Source organism: Lactuca sativa, chromosome 6, assembly GCF_002870075.4.
Source record: "Lactuca sativa cultivar Salinas chromosome 6, Lsat_Salinas_v11, whole genome shotgun sequence".
NCBI lineage: Eukaryota > Viridiplantae > Streptophyta > Magnoliopsida > Asterales > Asteraceae > Lactuca > Lactuca sativa.
In genome coordinates, this window is record NC_056628.2 from 57,313,102 (window position 1) to 57,335,917 (window position 22,816).

Here is a 22,816-nt window from a genome sequence, read left to right on the forward strand (position 1 = left end):
GATCACGGTTTAACGTAATCTACGACTTTCATTTAGGTACCTAAGGCTAAAAATTATTGTATCGAAATTTTGCGTTTTACGTCTATCAACGTTGCCGGTTTTTGCCGCGAATCTTAGATTGGTCATAACTTCTTCGTTATAACTTGGATTTTAGTGTTCTTTATATGTACGAAAACCATGATACGATTTCTACTACTTTATTTAACCCAAATAAGATTTTTAGGAAAGTTAAATTTTGGCTTAAGTTTGACTGGTGTTTCATTATATTGACTCAAAATGTCGGGTTGTCACAGAGCCCATTAAGCCCATCTCCAATGAACCCGCAACCGCAACAAGCACCGAAAAACCTACAAAATATCTCATGCAACATAACAAACACCCGGTATGATCCATACTAAAGAAAAATAAATAAATTACAATGCATTAATGATAAAAATATCTAAAAATCTAAAAATAAACTAATAAAATAAGGAAATAAAATAAGCTATCAGTTACACGTCGAGGATATTGTACTATTGAAGGTGTCGTCATAGAAGGACACTATTTGATTCAGGAAGCGGGGCAAGATGGCCCCCAAATTTATGTTTCCTTTTATGGTTATGGCTAGGGTGGGCAAGGTAGCCTACCAACTAGATTTGTCGGATGAACTCAGTCCGATTCATAATACCTTCCATGTTTCTCTGTTGCGAAAGTGTATGACTAACGGGACAACTGTAGTTCCATTAGATGATATTGTAGTCAATGATCGCCTAAATTATATTGACCGGTCGGTTGTGATTCTGGATAGGAAAATGAAGGCCTTGTGCAATAAGGTGGTGGATACGGTAAAAGTGCAATGGAAGTAACGGAAGGTTCCAAATAGATGTGGTTACCTGAGGAGGAGATGCATACCTACTACCCTGATTTGTTTGATGTAGTGTATTTCAAGGGCGAAATCTGATTCAAGTGGGGGAGATTTGTAACATCCGGTTGCATGTATCTATTTGATAAGCTAATTATTTAATTTTGTATGGAAATTTTGTTGGCCATGTCGTGACGTTGGGTGCCACGACATGGCATTAGCTGAGAAGAAAAGTGCCTTGGCGTGATGCCACAACGTAGATGTATGTTGCCACAACGTCCCAGCCATATTTGGCCAAAACCATAATTTTTACGGTTGGTGCCCTATTTAAGGGCACCAACTTCTAGGGTTGCCTCATTTGACAACCTCCATTCTCTGAAAATGAATCTTCACCTAAACTCTAGCCTTTTGTGTGTGTGTGTGTGTTTTGAGTATGGGAAGTCACTTTGTGAAGGTTAAAGGTGGGAGAAGCTCATCTTGGTGGTTGTATACTTGTTTCCAGCTTGGATATTGCATCTTCACTCCATTTCTGACCTTTTTGAGGTATATAGTCTCTTCCTTTCTTATTAAAGCATGTTATATCTAGGTTTTATCCACTTTTCTCCATGTTTGGTTGAGAGGTGTGCTTGGATCCCAAAAAAGTTAGCAACTTTATGGGTTATGGAGGTCGCTTGGTATTTATATGTCTCAGATTGAGATTTTGGTGCCTTTTTGAGCTTCATGCATGAGATTGTGGTGTTATTTTCCCCATTTTGACCTAAGTTGGAACTCTAGACTTGCATTGAACATGCAAGGCTAAAAAGCATCAATCTTTGTGATGCATTGGACCTTAGGAAATTTTTTGGAAAATTGGAAGAAGTAGCTTAACGGATTTAACACTAAGCGACATGGCATTATGGCCACCACGACTAAGCGATTGGGGGAATGCCGACTGTTTTATCGTGTAGCACACACAACGTAGCCTGTGAGTGGTCATGGTGTGGAGACCTGCCAATGTTGACTTTTGGACAATTTAAAGGTTTTAGAGTGTAGACTCCGGCTTGTAGTTTATTTTTATGATTTCATGTATTTTTGATGATTATGGGAAGATGAAAACATCACTGTACACTCTGGCTTGTAGATTTTTATGATTTCTGCATTCTGATACTTGATTTGAAATGATTGTATTTGATATACCTGAGATTTGATTGACTTGATGTTTATGATACTTGAGGTGTTTCTATATTAAAAATGAAAATTTTTGTTACAAATAGTTTTGATCTCTTTCGTTTTCAGCTGTTGGATTATGATGCAATTCAACGGATAGGGATTAAGGTCATCTGTTTGATCTGTTTGATACGAATCATGGTTTTTAACCTTTAACAACGTCGCCATTAGCGGCAATTTAGCGAAATGGTTCAATGAAATATGATGACTGGTTAACATTCAATTGATTAAACTCCAAACTTCACCCTAATTTCCTTGAATTTTGAAGTTATAATTAAATGTTGAATTCGTTGAATTTTTTTAGAGTTCATTGCAGTGTAGAAAAAAGCTATATAATTGTATGACTTGTATGGACAATAAAAATGATAATGTTACAATTAAATAGAATCTATAAAATTCAGTTCGTAAATGCGCTTAACGTCTTCATCTATTTCTTGTTTTTTCTCCTTGTGTAAAGTTATAAATATAGAAAAATTGTACTCTGTCGCATACATATACAATTATTTCATGATTAAAACACACGTAGAACTCTGTAGGCTCACAAAGACTAATTCTATTATGACGGCCATTGACATAGAATAAAGACTAATATTAATAAATACAGAAAAATTTGTACTCTATCGCATAAACATATAATTATTTGATAATTAAAACAATACATATGACGTAAGCTGTTGGCCCACAAGGACTAATTCTATTAGGAGGGCCGTTGACTTAGAATAGAAGCCATGTTAATGTTCTTCCTTATCAACAAGTCTATATCGTTCACCAAAAGTAAAATGACAAACGTAATAATTAAAGTGGGTAAAAAAGCTATCATTGACGGATCATGTAGATTTTTTTAACCGAAAATCTAATATAATCCTATCTGATTCTAAACTAATATTGATTCCATTTATGTCCCATGTGGGATTTGAATCTCGACCACAAAAAATGATTGCAACACGTGATACCTCGACCTCAAGAAGCGGATCATGTGGATAAATATAACAACATGATCATATATAATGTTTGAGCAAGGTTTCCAATGACTTTGAAACCCTATGACCAACAAACATAGGAACTATGACAAATCTTTATGAACTTGCCGGGTAAGTTTTACAACCGAAATGATTGTCAGGGAAAAGGATTCTTTAAGTAAGCACGCCACTTATCAATAAACGCCAACTCGTCTGGATTCAAGCTTGGAAGTTCACGATCTCGAAGGCTGTTGATTATCTGTGTAGTCTCGCCTAGAAGTTGGGCTGCAGCTTCGACACTCGCCTCCCTTTTTTCTATGGCATTTTCGTGGCATTTCATTGCAATGACTTGGGGTAAGTTGGTGAGACATGCAGCTAATATATCAGCGATCACTGATGATAACTGTGCCAATAGTTCATCCTGGCTAACCTGGTCAATGTTCTCGTGGTAGGAGAGCATTATTGTTTCTGTGATACGATACATTGAATTGGCACAAATAAACTTGTATCTGGAATTATCATCTTGGCTTTCCACCTCATTGGCCTTGTTTTTAGCTGTATCCCTTAACCATTGTAGAACATGTCCTGGTGTATTCACTTTAGGATTAGGTTTTGGCAGCTTGTGTCCTAACCACTTGTGGTAGACTTCAACTTCTACCCACAAAGTTTTAGCCGCCTTTTGAATGCTTGCATGATTATCAGTAGCATTGAGGGTTTCTTCCACAAGTTTGACATATACAAGACCTTCATTCACACCACTCACCAAGCAATCGACTTTTTTCTTTTGGATGTTCGGAAGAGACATGGCGATGGATGTCAGAGTTACCAATGGTAAACTCCAACAGTTGAGATGTTCTTCTGAAAGTAAAGGCGGAACATGATGGCTGTCAATCCTTTCAACTCCTTCAAAACCTCTAGATTCTGCTAAAAGCTTCATAAGATTCTTTGGTTGTTGTTTTTCAGACTTTCGGATCAAATGATTCACAGATTTTGAAATGCCTTTTAATGTTTTCTCAGCAAACTCGATGTCATCTTGAAGTTGCAGAACATAGAGTCTTAGATCTCTATTATCGTTCTCAAGCTGCTCCGGATTTTGTCCCAACACAATGCTTGATGCGCTAAACATGGCCTTTAAGCACGTCCGACAACCAAGACAATAAGAGACACTTATCACAAAGAAAACCGGAATCATTGTTATCAAAATTGGAATCACTGCTATAATCTTGCATGCTACCACGACTGTTTTCTGAAATCCTATACAAATACTGAGACTTAGGATTTTCAAATGGTGGAGGACAATCTTGCATTTGCGGCTTCTGGATGGGAATTGTATGCTACTCTGTTTCCAATCATATAACTTCTGGGTCCAGTAGCTCTCTACTTTATAGACCTTGAGTTGCTTCCAAATCCATTTTACTGACAGCTTAAAGCTTAATGCTGCAAAACATCTTGCAACAGGGGCAATCGTACCCAGTATCACTCCAATACTTTGTATAATATAAATCAGTGACATTGACCACTTATAATCGGAATTATAGTCCATTAGATTTCCCAAATCAACGATCATAAACAAAATAAGTAAGACACTGGTTAAAGCACATATTACCCCAGAAGCGGAGGTTGTAGCAGAGCAAGCTGTCATAAATTGAGGGCTTCCAGTTCCTGCCATGATCCAGTAGTTGCTCACATGCTGCTTTAGCTTCTCAACAGTTAACACTCTTCCTGGTTGTTGCAGCTCTTGATCCATTAAAGTTGTTTGATGAGCGGATTGGTATTTGGATTCTAGAATCTCTTTGGACTTTAGAATTGCTAAAGATGAACAAGCATATATTATCAGCAACATGAGTAAGGGAACCACATAAGCGACTGCATAAATAATACTCTGAAGGAAGGTTCCTTTAAGATATGTATAAACTGGAGTCGCGACTAGGACCTCAGCATCATCTACTGAATAAAAGAGAATCCCGGTGTTTATTTGAATGCAAATATTGACAACCAATGTGATTACTAGAACACCCAAGGCTATGACGTTTGTGACAAGTTCCTTGCTATCCATGGTTGCTAGAGAAGGCAGCATATTAGCCATCATGGTGCACATAAACCACACGCTTCCAAACTTTGCATTCAGGTCAACAATACCTGGCATTAGATTACTTAGATCCATGGGTAGCTTTATTGCAGCAGCTATCACTGTGAGAGATGCGGCATTCAGAGTGAAATATTTACATGGAAACCAGAGCTTTCTGTTACGCAAACCATGTAATAAATCAGCCACCATTGCAAGGATGCATAACAGGGATGCACAGGCGATATAGATCCCAACCAAAGGCATAGGTTTGTTGTATAAGTTTTGCTGATGTGATTGGTATACTAAAATCTTCAAGGAAGATATGTAGTCTTCCGTAATATTTTTGCAAGAGGTCACTTGCCAAAATTGGTTGTAGAGTAAGGTGGAATCCATGATAATGTTGCTACAAGGAAAATGAATTGGGTATGCGATGCGGATAAGGGGTGTAAGGAGATGGAGACGAGATTATTTTTGTGGAAGACTTAAAACGAAAGTATGTTTCTTCAGTGCTATGGATAACTTAAAAAAATGAATACTTTATAATCTATCACTTGATCCCACTTTGAAACTTTCGTACATTAATTATGGGAACGACTTTCAAAAACTGTCTTTGTCACGTGGTCTAAGAAGGACCCATATGAATTTTATTTTTATTAGAATACAAAACACATAGAAATATTATTTATAGTTTTAAAGAAAATAAATGTTTGGAAATTGGAAATGTTTAACGAACCTACTAGTTTCTGTTAATTTTATCAACCAAACTCAATAGCTTTTCTTATTTAAGGGGTAAAAATGCAAAAACTAGGATATCATGTATGTATTCATTATATTATCTTCCTTTTTTTTTTATTACTTTAGGGGGCTGAATTTTGAATTATTTTTTAATGAGATATTCTATTTTGAAAAAAAAGATACTATCTAATTGTTTATAACATTAAATGCTGTTTCTGAGTTTTATAAAATGATATAAATTAAAAAATTTACTTGGGAGTTGTTAAACATGTCAAAATTTGCTACTAATCACCAACTCACCCCACTTCACTTTACAACCCATGTGCTTATTCAAATCTTCAGTTGGGGGTGTTCTTTCAAATATAGAAAGTCTTGCAAACTTAATTTTAATATTAAATAATATTTTTCTATTTTAATATTTTATTTATTTAAACTATCTTTACTATTATATATATATATATATATATATATATATATATATATATATATATATATATATATATATAATACAATCTTATTTATATACATATTAATACGGTCCATCTTTATTATTATTTTGTTATTTTAGTTTAAAAAATATTATTTTAATTATAATAATTAAATTTATGTTTATTTATTATTGAGTAAATATTAATATTTAATTTTTTATATATATATATATATATATATATATATATATATATATATATATATATATATATATATATATATATATATATATATAGTAACTGTTGATGTGGCAGTGGGGACCACTTTTGAAAGATGAATATTATTGCACTAGTGTGAGTAGTAATTGCAAAGCTGATGTATTACAATTGAAAGATTAGTGACATTGCACTGATGTGGATGACCTAACATGTAAAAAATTGCCTAATCACCAACACCTCCCACTTCACTTCACAACCAATGTGCACCCCACTTCACTTCACAACAAATGTGTTTATTCAAATCTTCAGTTGGAAATGGTATTGCCACATCATGGGTGATGTTATATATCTGAATGAATTCTTGAGATTTATGGAGACCAGAAAAAAAGAATAATATAAAAAATTTGACATCTCATTCTTCATGTCATCTCAACTATGTGGTACGGTTCTTATCGGAGATTTATCATAGATTTCTCCAAGATTGTCGTCCCTCTCACCAGGTTGACCCGGAAGGGTGTTACTTTTATTCGGGGTCCCGGGCAACAGACCGCTTTGAGACTCTTCGCCAGAGATTGTACGAAGCCCTGGTGTTAGCCCTTCGTAAGGGAGTTGAGGACTTTGTGGTTTACTGTTATGCATCTATATCCGGGATGGGTACGGTGCTGACTCAGAGAGGGCAGGTGATAGCATACGCATCGAGGATGTTGAAGCCTCACGAGACGAGATATCCCACCCACGATCTAGAGCTGGGGGAGGTGGTGGTTGCCCTCAAGATCTGGCCCCACTATTTATACAGGGTTTGGTGTACCATATATGCGGACCACAAGAGCCTAAAGTATTTCATGGATAAGCCCAACCTAAATATGCGACATAAGAGATGGTTGGATGTGGTGAAGGACTATAACTGTGAGATCCTGTATCATCTGGGCAAGACTAATGTGGTAGCCGACCCATGAGCCGCAGAGTAGAGAGTGCTCCGATCTGAGATGTGTTTATTAGGATGACGGTGATGACTCCAGTCTTAGATACCATTCGAGAGGCCCAGGTGGAGGCTGTGGGACTAGAGAACTGTAAGAGGGAGCGGATGATTGGGCAGGTTTCCGAGTTTGTGATGGATAGCCGAGGGCTTATGACTGTCCAAGGGCAGATTTGGGTGCTCTATACAGGCGGAGCTCGACGTATAATGGTCGAGGAGGCGCATAGATCAAGATTCTCGATCCATCCCGGAGCCACTAAGATGTATTTGGACCTAAAGAGAGACTATTGGGGGCCCTGTATGAAGAGGGATGTTGCTTGGGTAGTTGAGAGGTGCTTGACCTGCCGCCAGGTTAAGGCAAAGCACCAGCGTCCACATGGTCCATTACAACCTCTAGAGATTCCCCGATGGAAGTGGAAACATATCTCTATGGACTTTATCACCAAGTTCCCGAGGATTGCTCATGGAGTTGATGCGATTTGGGTGATTGTGGACTGACTGATGAAGAGTGTAACATCCCAAGTCAGTAACGAGAGTTCCGGGGGGGGGGGGGGGGGAGGGAGGGTGGGGTAAAGTGTAAGTTTGGAAAAGAGGAACTCGGCGAGTGGGAACTGCAACTTGTCGAGTCTAAGCGTGTGTGAGGCACATGTTAAGTGACCAGACTCGCCGAGTCGGAGGCTGGACTCGACGAGTCCGTGCTGGAATGAGAAACCCTAATTTCTAGGGTTTCCACCCTATATAAGGAACCTTAAGCCCCACCCCAGTTTAGCACTCCCTTTGACGTCTAGAAGCTTTCCCCATCGATTTCAAACCCGAATTTGAGAATGAGAAGGATTTAAGTGTGTTTTGGAGCTTGGAGAAGAAGGATACTTGAAGCAAGAGTTGGTAGGATCATAAAGGAGCAAAGTGGATCTGATTTCCTTGCTTGTTGGCATCAAATTGAAGGTAAAAAGTTGTTGCCTTGACTTGTTGTGCTTAGATTGTTCATAGATGAAGTTTTAGGGCCAAATTGTCATATATGAGTCTCTTTTCGAGTATTGAGTTTAGATCCGAGGTTGCTACTACAGATCTAGACTTGTCTTGACTCATGAATCTGGAAAGTGATAGCTTTGGGGCTAGATTGAGAGTGTCCTTGCCTTAAACCTTCATTTTAGCTTGATTAGAGCTTGTTGAGCCTCATATGCACGTAAAGTTGGAAACTTTACGTGTGAATCTAGCCCTAGGAGTCCCTATCTATGTATTGGAAGCAACGAAATGGCCTGTGATCGTCTGAACGAAGATATTACGTATGGAATCGGCGAGTCTGGGAGATGACTCGACGAGTCGGGCTAGATATCAGTCTTGAGTTGCATAGTAACTTGGCGAGTCACATGGGTGGACTCGGCGAGTTGTATGAAGATGGGCAGGAACTCGACAAGTTAAAAGAACAACTCGGCGAGTCTGTTGAAGATTGCATTGGACTCGGCGAGTCTGGTCGTGAAGTCCTAACCTTGTCTGGTGGAGCTGTGAATCGGTGAGTCGAGGGATGACTCGGTGAGTTGAGTAGGAAGGGACTCAGATCTTGTTGAACTCAACGAGTCTTGGGGAGACTCGGCGAGTTGAGTCGTGGCTTGGGGAGTTCTGAGCATAGGAACTCGACGAGTCAACAGGATGACTAAGCGAGTAGGGTCAACCAGGAAGGTTGACTTTGATTGAGGACTTTGACTTGGACCAAGGGTTAACTAGTTGACAGTTGCAGGTGAGTTATCCTCACTATATCTACAGGGTCTAAGGCAGTAAGGCCGGCCCTTTATCGGATGGGAATCCGGGTAGTTGTTTGTTATGTTATTGCTTTGCTATGTCTGCATCCTGGTATTTAGGATGGTATATGTTAGAGACCTGATTAAGTTCGGTATCCTGGTATTTAGGATGGTATATGTTAGAGACCTGGTTAAGGTCGGTATCCTGGTATATTGGTTGACGCTATGTTAGAGACCTGGTTAAGGTTGGTATCCTGGTATATAAGATGTTGCTATGTTATGTGATCTGCTAGATCGGTTGATTAGCTGTGAACTGCTATATGATTATATGTTTATGTGCTCATGGTTGTTGGACTGGGGTTGGCTTGAGGTGGGTCCTGCTTTGTGCTGTAGGCCAACATACCCAGGGCAGACCGGTTACACCGAAGGCCCGGCGAGCAGTCCGGATAGGCTGAAGGCCCCAAGGTATTGATCGTGTTAGTGGAAGGCAGTGCATGGACCCGAGAGTCCTTGCGGGCAGATTCAGAGCATGTGAGATGCATTGAAAAGCGGTTACTTTACAAGGGAATAGTGTAGAGTGGGTTGTGAGCACCGTGGCACTTGCTTGAAGTGGCAAGGTTGGCAAGTAGACTTCCTTGGATAAGGAAATGGAAAGGTATGTAACTCGGGGGGGGGGGGGGGGAGTGTTAGTTCACGGAAGTGAAAGCAGTAGTTATAATGGATGATTGAGAGTATTTCAATTAAGTTTGTTGAGCACTGTGATTGTGCCAGTGGTATGGAAGCACATCCGGATTGGGTTTTCTGTTGAGGTTGCGGAAGAATTTTCGGTGGTGTAGAACCAGAGGAGTTCGGAAGAGATGCAAGGATGGAGCCTTGGATTTTCGGTATGGTTGTGATCAGGAGGTTATGTATGTAGCGGTAATTCATCCTGGTGATGTCTGGAGGTATCGTCAGTATGTCGGGTTTTTCAGGCCCGAGGATGTTAGAGCAGGTTCAAAATTTGTATGTGATTGTAGAAGAGAGCTCATGGGAGTTGCTCAGGAGCTGAAGGATGTGTCATCCTGTCAGCACGAAAAGAAACAAGTTGGATTCGGAAAGGAAAGCAGGATAAGTCTCGGAAGTGAATGCGATAAAGGATATGCCAGTCGAGGAAAAGGGTAGTAGCTTGGTACCGGTTCAGGACCCGGTGGTTCAGGGTGATCATTGGTTGATGAGTGTTGTTATCAGAGAAAGAAGCCGGTGGCCGGCTTGAAGCAGTGGTCGTGACTCTATGAGGGAAGAGTTAGACTTTATAGAGGTTGATAGCAGTGTTCGGAGGAACCTGGGTCGAATGATACCAGGAGGTGCATTATGGGAGTAGTATCTGGAATTATATGCTGCATCAGGCTTCGAGGGCGAAGCCAAATTTAAGTGGGGGAGAATTGTAACATCCCAAGTCAGAAACGAGAGTTCGGGCGGGGGGGGGGGGGGGGGTGGGGTAAAGTGTAAGTTTGGAAAAGAGGAACTTAGCGAGTGGGAATTGCAACTCGTTGAGTCTAAGCGTGTGTCGGGCGCATGTTAAGTGACCGGACTCGCCGAGTCGGAGGCTGGACTCGACGAGTCCGTGCTGGAATGAGAAACCCTAATTTCTAGGGTTTCCACCCTATATAAGGAACCTTAAGCCCCACCCCAGTTTAGCACTCCCTTTGACGTCTAGAAGCTTTCCCCATCGATTTCAAACCCGAATTTGAGAATGAGAAGGATTTAAGTGTGTTTTGGAGCTTGGAGAAGAAGGATACTTGAAGCAAGAGTTGGTAGGATCATAAAGGAGCAAAGTGGATCTGATTTCCTTGCTTGTTGGCATCAAATTGAAGGTAAAAAGTTGTTGCCTTGACTTGTTGTGCTTAGATTGTTCATAGATGAAGTTTTAGGGCCAAATTGTCATATATGAGTCTCTTTTCGAGTATTGAGTTTAGATCCGAGGTTGCTACTACAGATCTAGACTTGTCTTGACTCATGAATCTGGAAAGTGATAGCTTTGGGGCTTGATTGAGAGTGTCCTTGCCTTAAACCTTCATTTTATCTTGATTAGAGCTTGTTGAGCCTTGTATGCATGTAAAGTTGGAAACTTTACGTGTGAATCCAGCCCTAGGAGTCCCGATCTATGTATTGGAAGCAATGGAATGGCCTGTGATCGTTTGAAAGAAGATATTACGTATGGACTCGACGAGTCTGGGAGATGACTCGGCGAGTCGGGCTAGATATCAGTCTTAAGTTGCATAGTAACTCGGCGAGTCACATGGGTGGACTCGGCGAGTTGTATAAAGATGGGCAGGAACTCGACGAGTTAGAATAACAACATGGGTGGACTCGGCGAGTTGTATAAAGATGGGCAGGAATTCGGCGAGTCTGTTCTTGGACTCGGCGAGTCTGGTCGTGAAGTCCTAACCTTGTCTGGTTGAGTTGTAAATCGGTGAGTCAAGGGATGACTCGGTGAGTTGAGCAGGAAGGGACTCAGAGCTTGTTGAACTCGACGAGTCTTGAGGCGACTTGGCGAGTTGAGTCATGGCTTGGGGAGTTTTGAGCATAGGAACTCGACGAGTCAACGGGATGACTCGGTGAGTAGGGTCAACCAGGAAGGTTGACTTTGATTGAGGACTTTGACTTGGACCAAGGGTTGACCAGTTGTCTTCCAGGGGTATTTTGGTAATTATTGATGTTTATTGGTTTTGGTTATTTGGTAATGATCAGTGGTGGAGTTCATGCTGGTGGTCGAAGCAGCCTGGTCTTATTTCTTCAAGTCGGCAGTTGTAGGTGAGTTATCCTCACTATATCGACAGGGTCTAAGGCACCAAGGTCGGCCCTTTATCGGATGGGAATCCGGGTAGTTGTTTGTTATGTTATTGCTTTGCTATGTGTGCATCCTGGTATTTAGGATGGTATATGTTAGAGACCTGGTTAAGGTCGGTACCCTGGTATTTAGGATGGTATATGTTAGAGACCTGGTTAAGGTCAATATCCTGGTATATTGGTTGATGCTATGTTAGAGACCTGGTTAAGGTCGGTATCCTGGTATATAGGATGTTGCTATGTTATGTGATCTGCTGGATTGGTTGATTAGTTGTGAACTGTTATATGATTATATGTTTATGTGAACATGGTTGTTGGATTGGGGTTGGGTTGAGGCGGGTCCTGCGTTGTGCTGTAGGCCAACATACCCAAGGTGGGCCAGTTAGACCGAAGGCCCGACAAGCGATCCGAATAGGCTGAAGGCCCCAAGAGGGCGGACCAGACATGCCGAGGCTCGGAGAGTGGACCAGACAGACTGAAGGCCTGGTGCTGGCAGACTAGTCATACTGTAGACTCATAGAGAGAGTGAACTGGGTGGACTGAAGGCCTGGTGCAGGTGGACGAGTCATACTGTAGACTTAGAGAGGGAGAGAGTGGACCGGGTGGACTGTAGGCTTGGTGCAGGCAGACCAGTCACACTGTAGACTCGATATGCATGGTTGTTCTGTTTATGATATGATATGTTATGTGTATGGTATTGTGGTTGGTATTTTGGGGGTAACTTACTAAGCTTTCGGGCTTACAGTTTCAGTGTATTGTTTCAGGTACTTCAGGAGACCGTGGCAAGGCGAAGGCGTGATCATACCGCTCCTCATGTTTTATGACTTATGTGATATGGTTCTGGGAAATACTCTGATAATTAAACTATTTTGAAAACAAATGTATGAACTCAATGGTTTTGAATGAAATAAAATGTTTTAATTTGGCTCGAATTTTATGGTCGTTACAAAGAGTGCTCACTTCCTTGCTATTAGTGAGAGCTCTTCTGTAGAGAGATTGACTGAGATCTATATAAGAGAGGTAGCAGCACGACATGGAGTGCCGACCTTGATAGTATTAGATTGAGACGTGCATTTCACTTCCAGGTTTTGGAAGACATTTCATGAGGAGTTGGGCATGCGCTTGCATTTTAGTACTGCGTACCACCTGTAGACGGACGGGCAGAGCGAACAGCCGATTCAGACGCTTGAGGACATTTTCTGTGCATGTGTCATGGACTTCGGAGGAAGTTGGGAGACCTACTTACCATTGGCTGAGTTTTCTTACAACAACAACCATCATTCGAGTATTTGTATGCCTGTCTTTGAGCTTCTGTACGGGAGGAGGTGTCGAACTCCCATTTGTTGGGGAGAAGTGGGGCATAGAGTGATAGGTGGATTGGATATAGTGCTAAAGACGACCGAGCAAATTCAGCAGGTCAGACAGAGGTTACTGATGACCCAGAGTCGCCAGAAACGTTATGCAGACAGGCGACGATCTAAGCTAGAGTCTCAGGTCGGGGATTTTGTCCTCCTAAAGGTATCCCTATGGAAAGGGGTGGTCCAATTCAAGAAACGGGGCAAGCTGGGGCCCCGATACATTGGTCCTTTCAGAGTGACCGCCAGATTGGGTAAGGTAGCATACTAGTTGGAGCTACCTGCAGAGTTGAGTCAGATCCATAACACCTTCCACGTGTCCCAGTTGAGGAAGTGTGTAGACAATGAGAAGGAAATAGTACCCCCTAGAGGACATTTAGGTGGATGCGAGCCTGAATTACATTGAGAGGCCGATTGCGATTTTGGATCGAAAGGTGAAGGTTCTGAGGAACAAAGAGGTGCCCCTGGTTCAAGTCCAGTGGCAACATCGGAGAGGGTCCGAGTTGACTTAGGAGCCGGAGTCGGAGATGCGGGAGCAGTATCCAGAGTTATTTGCGGAGCATGACTTCGAAGGTAAAGTCTGATTCTAGTGGGGGAGAATTGTAACATCCCAAGTCCAAGTATACCTTGTAACCCTTGATCTTTTAAGAACTTGTCCATTTTGGCCCTTATAGAGAAAAGGTGGTAAATGAGTACGTGGGGCGTACTAAAGTGTACGCCCAACGTACTCATATGCATGCATATGACGCGCAGGCTACCTAGTACACTGGGCGTACTAGGCCCATAATGAAAACGCTAATTTTTGGTGAGTCCCCTATATAAAGGATATAGTGGACTCATTCCTGGCCACCATTCCCAAAAACCAAACCCTCCTAACCGTAAGTCATTGTTCTTAAAGCTTGTGTGTGCACTTGAGAGCTTGTGAGTGTATTCTTGTGTTCTTGAAGTGGAGAATAAACTTTAGAGAAGAAGGAGTGAGAGTCCAGACCCTTGGATCTAAGCATAGCTATGTAGAAAGCTTCACATAGAGGTATAAAGCTTCAAGCTTTCTCACTCTTTTGATTGTGCATCTAAATATAGTATTTTAGGGTTTTGTCCCAAAAGATGAAGACTTTAGGAGATAATGAGCTCCAGAGACCATGATCAACCCCCTTTGAGTGTATTTAGTGGAGTAATATCATAAAAATTCAATATCGGAAGTTAGAAACAAGTCATGCATGAGATATGAGCTTTATGAGAAAAGGAGGTGAGTGTTTTGAGTTTTTGTGACCAAATCAGCTATGCAAAGGCTTAAAGTCATTGACTTTATGGATTAAGAGATATTAGGGAGTCTAGATCTATGTTATGAGCCAAGGTCTTAACTGATTAAGACCCAATATGTGTGAAGAGTGAAACTGGGACTTACGTTGGGCGTACTCCTAGTACGCGCGGCGTAGGAGTCGAGCATCCCCATTGTATGCATGGCAGCAGAGTACGACCAACGTAGAGAGATGGTACGCGTATCGTACTCCTTGTCGTTGACTTTTTTGTTCACTTTTAGGTTTGGTTAATTTGTGGACTATTAAGCCTATAGAGAGGTAAAATGGTCTTTTACCCTTCAGTAAGTTTATAGAAGGGTTAGTCTAGCTTGATGAGAGCCATAGTTAATTAAGGATAATTGTCGTAAGTGTTTGACGGAGGCTAGACCGGTGATTTGAGTTCGAGGCTATCTGATTCTTACGAGGTGAATCTTCTCACTATACATACCTAGAGTGGTAATCTGAGTTGTGTAACCAGAGGGTCTTAAGTGTTATTTGAGTACTGTGATATTCCTGCATTATGTCTATGTGATTTATGCTATGCATTGGTCTTGACTCATGAGTTGTATGTGGTATTTTGGGAACTAACTAAGCTTCGTGCTTACCGTGTTATGTGTTATATGTTTCAGGTACTTCTCAGGATCACGGGAAGGTGCCGACATGATTGTACACACACATCACAGATTGAGTTATGATTTAGAGTATCCTGGAGTTATATATATATATATATATATATATATATATATATATATATATATATATATATATATATATATAGTTTTTGATTATGAGATTTGATGATTTGACATTGTGACATTTTGAGATTTTGATATTGTGATAAATGTGTTTTTAAATTGAAAAACTTGGTTTGAAAATTTACGTCTTTACAATGAATACATTAGAATGTTATTATTATTCAATTTCAGGTTCAAGGATTTTATTATTCTTTATTAATATCGAATAGAATAACATTCTGACAGAATTATTGTAATTGTTGGATATTAATAAAGTATAACAAAACAGTATTGTAAAATTGAATTAATTAAAAAAATCATAATTCAAAATTAAGAACATCAAAATTCCCTAAATATTCGAAAATTTTCTTTATAAATTTGTGTTTCCTAATTTGAAAGTAATGGAAATGAACTAATAATTAGTTAGAATACAATAATCTAAGGATATATATATATATATATATATATATATATATATATATATATATATATATATATATATATATATATATATATATATATATATATTACAGCGCCACCTAAGCTTAGGTACTAAACCTCTAAAATATGTCGTTTTAACATGCTAAATATATCCGATTTGGTTTCACTTGGTAAATATATCATTCTCCATCACATTTCTTTCTTTCATTAACGTTTTATCATCTCCGTTTTCTTTCCTCAATTATCATTTATTACTTCATCCAAGTGAACATTACTAAACCCTAAACCTAAACCTAAACCTAAACCCTAAATTTAAACCCTAAACACTAAAGGTAAACCCTAAACCCCAAATCTAAACACTAAACCCTAAACCCCAAATCTAAACACTAAACCCTAAACCCTAAACCCTAAACCTTAACCCTAAACCCTAAACATAAACCTAAACCCTAAACTCTAAACCCTAAACCCTATTGTGTCGATCTTGAATTTACATCTTGAAGTATTAATCGTGAATCCATTAACCGTAATCTTTATATAGTAAAACAATGTATTTTCAAGAGGTTTAGTACCTAAGCTTAGGTGGGGCTATATATATATATATATATATATATATATATATATATATATATATATATATATATATATATATATATATATATATATATATATATATACTATATATATATATATATATAAACTTATTTATACCTAAAAAAATACGTATAAATGTAATAATTATATATGAAAAACATTTATAAAATTTTTATACCTTAAAAGCGTTTTTAAAATTCTTTTTTTTTTTTTCATTTTAACTTATTTATATGTTGTTTGAGAAAAAAATTGGATGATAATACAATATATTGGTACAACGAACACATCAGACCATGCTTAATTATGGATAATTAGAAATGTATGGTATACTTAATATGCCTAAGTATGGTGGAGAGAGCATTAGACTAGACATGCTTAAGTATGGTGGAGACATGGAAATGAAACCTTTCAATTCGTAGTTGCCAAACAGAATCTGAAATTTGCTTATTTAAAGGTCTATCAAACACTTCATTTTTTCCATCTTTCTCCCCATTGTATTCTCAATTCCAAAGAGTTTTTCTTCTAAAAGCCCGGCAACCAGTATCTGTAAGACTTAAATATTTTATAGTTTATTTGTAAATATATCTTTAATAATTCATTGGTTTTATTAGCCTGTAATGTTGAAATACATGAACTTGGATTTTTTCTGTCAGGTGTGCTAAAAAATGGCGATGGTGGGTGATGTCTCTTTTCCTCCACATATCACGACTACCAAGCCCTTGTCGTTGGTTGGACATGGTATTTGACATATTTAATTATTAATATGATCTAATTGATTGTCAAATCGATTTCAAACTAACATTGTTCAAAACAGGAATCACCGAGGTCGAGCTACATTCTCAGCGACATAAGTTCACAGCCGTCGGAGTTTACATCGATCCAAAGATCATAACTCATTTGCAACAATGGAAAGGTAAGTCTGGAATGGAATTAGCTGAAGACAACGCCATCTTCGATCGAGTAATTTCAGGTAATAAGTTTCAACATATAAAATCTTTTTTCATATGGTGGTTGTTTTACTTGTTAATTTGATTTTATGCAGCACCTGTTGATAAGTACTTGAGAATTGTTGTGACTAAGGAGATCAAGGGAATACAATACGGTGTAGAACTAGTGCGTGCAGTGAAGGACAAAGTGGTGGCTGAGCACAAGTACGGAGATGAAGAAGACATGGCTCTCGTAGAAATTATGGAGTTTTTTCGGTTTCGTCCACTCAATAAGGATTCGGTACTTACTTTCAGCTTTCTGGCGACATCAAACATTGCTGAGGTATATGAATTTAAGATGGTGTATCATAACATGAAAATTAATCTTTTGATGAAATATTGAATGTTTCCTTTGATGAAATGAACAGATTGGGTTCTCAAGTCAAGGATATGGAGATGATATGACCACAATGAAAGTGTTGAACAGGAATGCAGTTGAGGCAATGAAGAAATGGTATCTGGGTGGCACCAAGGCTTACTCTCCTTCGACAATTTTATCATTGGCAAACACTTTGGCTTCGGAATTGTCTAAATAAGTTTCGATTATCGTGTGTATTCAAATTTGGTCTATTTGTTTGTATATGGAATGTTACCTTGTCTCGGTTTCCATATTGAGGTTGATTTTGCCTTTATTTCGCTTGTGTTGCGTGTTTAGTTATAATTGTAAAATAATTTTTATTCCTCGAACCAGGGTGGTTGATAATATTATGTGGGAAGACGAAACCATAGGCTCCCATTTATCATAAAAACTGACAAAAATGGGTGAACTTGATGCTATCAACTTCAGCCATTTATACCCAAGTCAAAGACCACGGCCCATTTATATCCATACATATATACTCATTACTATCATGCTTTTGTTTGAAGGTTATTATTTATATACTATTATATAGCAAGTGGGTTTTGTGAGCAGAGTAAAGTTCATTTTTATTGACCACAAGTTGTTAAATCCATCAAACAATGAGCATGTTTGGCAAAACTAACTGGTAGCGGGTAGCGAATAGTAGTTAGTGGGTAATTGGTAGCGGTTAGCGGGTAGCTGCTAGTTTTTTTGATTTTTGAGTGTTTTGTTGAAAGCTACTCCATGTAGCTTTTCATTTTCAGCGTTTTGTGTAGCTAATAGCTAAGCGTTCCGGTCGCCGCACGAAGCTTTTTCTTTTTTACAAGAATTTTCTTAAAAGGCAGAAGCGAGAAGCTCCTAAAAGCTACGTGTCGAACACGCCCTATAAACTCTTATGTTTACAATATATAAGTGTAACGAACTTTATTTTTTGTTCATATTAAGTTAACCATGTTTTTTTTCACACATATTTGTCTATTAGATTTGTTTGACTTATTCAAAATAAGTCATATCATTGATAATTTTCAGTGATATTACCTTATTATGAATAACTCAAACAAGTTTACTGGTTAAATATGTTTGAAAATACATAATTACCTAAATATGGACAAAAACAATTTTTTTTACCTGTTTTGGTAATATTAAGCTCTTTGTTCTAAGTGCAAGTATTTATAAGACACACTGATATGACATGGAATCGAGCTATCGGGTCTTGGTGTCAAATCTGGATTGTAGATCTGAAGTAGGTGGTGTTAGTGCGTTCCCAACTTGTTTCTTGTTGCCATCAGAGAACAAAACCACTATACCGCCTAAGGGACTGTAACCCGGGAGCAGACTCTCACGATTATGTTAGATGGATGTGTAGAACTAGTGTGTGCAGTGAAGGACAGATTGGTGGCTGAGCACAAGTACGGAGATGAAGAAGAAATTATGGAGTTTTTTTCGTTTCGTCCACTCAATAAGGATTCGGTACTTACTTTCAGCTTTCTGGCGACATCAAACATTGCTGAGGTATATGACTTTAAGATAGTGTATCATAACATGGAAATTAATCTTTTGATGAAATGAACAGATTGGGTTCTCAAGTCAAGGATATGGAGATGATATGACCACAATGAAAGTGGTGAACAGGAATGTAGTTGAGGCATTGTAGAAATGGCATCTGGGTGGCACCAAGGCTTACTCTCCTTCGACAATTTTATCTTTGGCAAACACTTCGGCTTTGAAACTGTCTAAATAAGTTTGGATTATCGTGTGTATTCAAATTTGGTCTATTTGTTTGTATGGACTACTGTTAGCTTGTCTCGGTTTCCATATTAAGGTTGATTTTGCCTTTATTTAGCTTTGTGTTGTGTGTTTAGTTATAATTGTAAAATAATTTAGTCCTCGACCCAGGGTGGTTGATGATATTATGTGGGAACACGAAATCAATCCCTACGCTCCCATTTATCATAAAAACTGACAAAATGGGTGAACTTGAAGCTTTCAGACTTCAGCTATTTATATCCAAGTCAAAGTCCACGGCCCATTTATATCCATCCATATATACTCATTACTATCATGCTTTCGTTTGAAGGTTATTATTTATATATTAAATAGCAAGTGGGTTTTGTGAGCCGAGTAAAGTTCATTGTGTTGACCACAGGTTGTTATAAGTGTAACCAACTTTAGTTTTACATATAAGCGTAATGAACTTTAGTTTTTGTTCGTACTCAGATAACCATGTTTTTTTTTGTATATATTTAACCGTTAAACTTATTTGATCTATTCAAAATAAAAAAATATGATTGGTAATTACCGGTGATATTATCTCATTATAAATAAGTCAAACAAGTTTACTAGTCAAATATATATAAAAATATATAATTACCAAAATATGGACAAAAACAAAAGTTTCTTACCTATGTTGGTACTATTGAGTTCTTTATGTTAAGTGTAAATAGTCATAAGACACACTATATGATATGGAATCGGGCGATCGGGTCTTGGTGCACTAGTACAAAAATGACCTACAGACACACCAAAAAAATATGACCATATGCATATAGTGACATTTTATTTTTTCTCTGAAAGTGTGACGGAAGGTGATACCATCGTATGGGTCTTATGGTCACTTTAAAATATAGTGTCCATATGATATGAAAACATGTGGCTGTATTATAAAAGTGTGGCAAATGTGTACGGAATTTTGTTCATTAAATATCCAATATTGTAGCGTTAAACCGTCAGTAGACATATTTATTTAGTAAATGTAGTGACTCTATATCACCAACTTGCGACATTCATGTTGTTTTAGGTGTTGTTTGATTTTCTGAAACAAAAATTCATGAAGTCTGCGGACCACCTTTGCAACCCTCTGCAGTAGAAGAGGTGGACCAAACGGCTGCAGATTGTAATAAGAAGCGTGTTTGTTTTTCTTAACATCTGCATACTGCTGCAGATATTAGAAAATTAAAATAAACTAATTTTATAAATCAAAAATAGTTTTTTAATACGAAAAATTTAATAATATATAACATTTCGGCAAGAATTAATGATATTTCAATAAAAAATAATGATATTTCAATAAAAAGAAATAAAGATATTAGCAAAAAATAATGATATTTCATCAAGAATCTATCATTATTCAATATAAAAAAACAAAAAAAAAATTCAACAAGAAAAAAAAAGTGAAATAAAATTTCAACAACATATAATAAAAATTTCAGCAAGAAAAAAAAAAGAAGAAGAAGAGGTTGGAAGAGGCAGTACAAGTGTTGTGTCAAAAAGAGCATGCGCAGAGGTTTTTTTTTGACTCTGAAGACTTATAAAAAACAAATAACTATGAGATGAAAAGTGATGCGAGTGTACTGCGCCGCACAACAATAAAGAGTCTGAAGATGTTTTTTCCAAAAAAACAAACAACACCTTAGTGTGGTTGTTTTCTATTATATTGTCACACAGTTTAAATTTTATTAAGACTATTGTGTATCTTTTATAAACATGTAATTACGGTGAGCATGACCATGTTCGCTAAATACTCACATATAATTAATTTCATAAGTGACGATTTACTATAAATTAGTCACAAAAACAATCAATTTTTGTGACCATTTCGTATTGTATAGAGACACAGAATTAAGTGAAACACAATCATAAGTCTTATAAAGACACACATTTAATTAAAACTAAGCACTATTCGGTATCTTATAGTCACATGATGTTTTTACAATTGTGACTATTATAGAACCTGTAGTCACATAATACATGACATATTGTTATTGTTTTGACACACAATGATCTATCATTGGTAATATTATCTAGTTTTTAGTCACATATATATAACTGTATACATGACTATAAAATGATTATAGACACACAATTAATGCTTATCGTCCCTATTGTTTAGTATTTAGCCACACAAGTTTATAATAGCCATAAGATTTGTTATCCTTTGAACTCACCAATATTTTTCAGTGTGGCTATTGCTTATAATTTAGACACCTCAAACCAATCAAATCATAGTTATAAGCGTTGTATCGGCACACATCCATAAAATATAACTAGTCTGATACATAGTATGAATCAAGTGTACATATCCCTTACAAGATACAACCAAAAAACATTTTAAATGAAAAAAACTAAGTTGCTAGTCATTACAAATATTGCAATAACAATAGCAATACTTGTTTGACAAATCAACAAAACCTAAATTAGGAGCTACACCAAGTTCGCAAAAAGAATAAAATCAAATTATGTTGTTTAATAAATTAGCAAATATGCTTGATAAAGCATAAAATCCCCCCCCCCCCCCCCTAAAAAAAATAAATAATAATTCACAACTGTATTGAATTGAATATTACCTTGAGGATCACTTGCCCATTAATGTTTCCCAGTGATGAGTGATGACTTGTATAAACATGATGGCTTGTACCAACTCAACATTCAAAAAAATAAAATTGTTTCACTATATGCAAAAAGAAAATAAGAAACATTATATGTTTAACAGTTCTAGAAATGTAGAGAGAAGGTCATCATCATTCTTATTAGGATACTCTTCTATGATCTTTTATATCATTATTTTACCATTCCAACTATTGTTCCACCACCAAAAGAATGGTACACCGTAAAACATACATAATTGAAATTAATGATACTAAAGAAATGTAAATAACTGATTTTGATGAATTAGAACTTTATTTTCTTAATCTACCATCTATTAGTGTGTATAATATATGTAAATGTTAGCCATGGCAGATGGAAGCTAGATATTTTTGAAAGGATATAATCTTACCTTGAGGAGACCATAGCAGACATAATATGTTAGCTATTAAAGATGGAAGTTATATATTGGCTTTCCAACATCCATAAATATTTTAATTGGGTAACATGTTGGTCTAGTGTAAGAGCCCATCCTCACTATATAACAAGGGTGCCAGAGGTTCATACAACAATAATTTACTAAACATGGACCTGGAGATAAGAATTTACTAAACTATGCAAGTACATACATAATTTACCTTGATGCCTCCATAAGAAATGGAATTCCTTTTCTAATCCAGCCCTAAAGCCCTAGTAGACGACAAATTAG

At 37.7% G+C, this 22,816-nt stretch overlaps 2 protein-coding genes across 2 annotated transcripts; one reads left to right on the forward strand and one right to left on the reverse strand.

Moving 5' to 3' along the window:
* Positions 1–3,163: 3,163 nt before the first annotated feature.
* Positions 3,164–5,467, reverse strand: LOC111905431 (uncharacterized). Its single transcript, XM_023901127.1, has one exon. It carries the CDS (start codon positions 5,465–5,467, stop codon positions 3,164–3,166), a length of 2,304 nt encoding a protein of 767 aa, XP_023756895.1.
* An 11,349-nt stretch (positions 5,468–16,816) lies between these two features.
* Positions 16,817–18,037, forward strand: LOC111905480 (chalcone isomerase-like protein 2). The gene is made up of 5 exons (XM_023901161.3): positions 16,817–16,965; positions 17,073–17,157; positions 17,234–17,389; positions 17,462–17,688; positions 17,774–18,037. Exons 2-5 carry the CDS (start codon positions 17,085–17,087, stop codon positions 17,939–17,941), a joined length of 624 nt encoding a protein of 207 aa, XP_023756929.1. The 5' UTR covers positions 16,817–16,965; positions 17,073–17,084; the 3' UTR covers positions 17,942–18,037.
* The last annotated feature ends 4,779 nt before the right edge of the window (positions 18,038–22,816 follow it).

Excerpts from the sequence above, each read along its gene's own strand:
- LOC111905431 (XM_023901127.1), bottom strand. The coding sequence starts at position 5,467 with ATGGATTCCACCTTACTCTACAACCAATTTTGGCAAGTGACCTCTTGC.
- LOC111905480 (XM_023901161.3), top strand. The coding sequence starts at position 17,085 with ATGGCGATGGTGGGTGATGTCTCTTTTCCTCCACATATCACGACTACC. Across the intron at positions 17,158-17,233 it reads CTTGTCGTTGGTTGGACATG|GAATCACCGAGGTCGAGCTA; the intron begins GTATTTGACATA and ends TGTTCAAAACAG. Across the intron at positions 17,689-17,773 it reads CGACATCAAACATTGCTGAG|ATTGGGTTCTCAAGTCAAGG; the intron begins GTATATGAATTT and ends TGAAATGAACAG.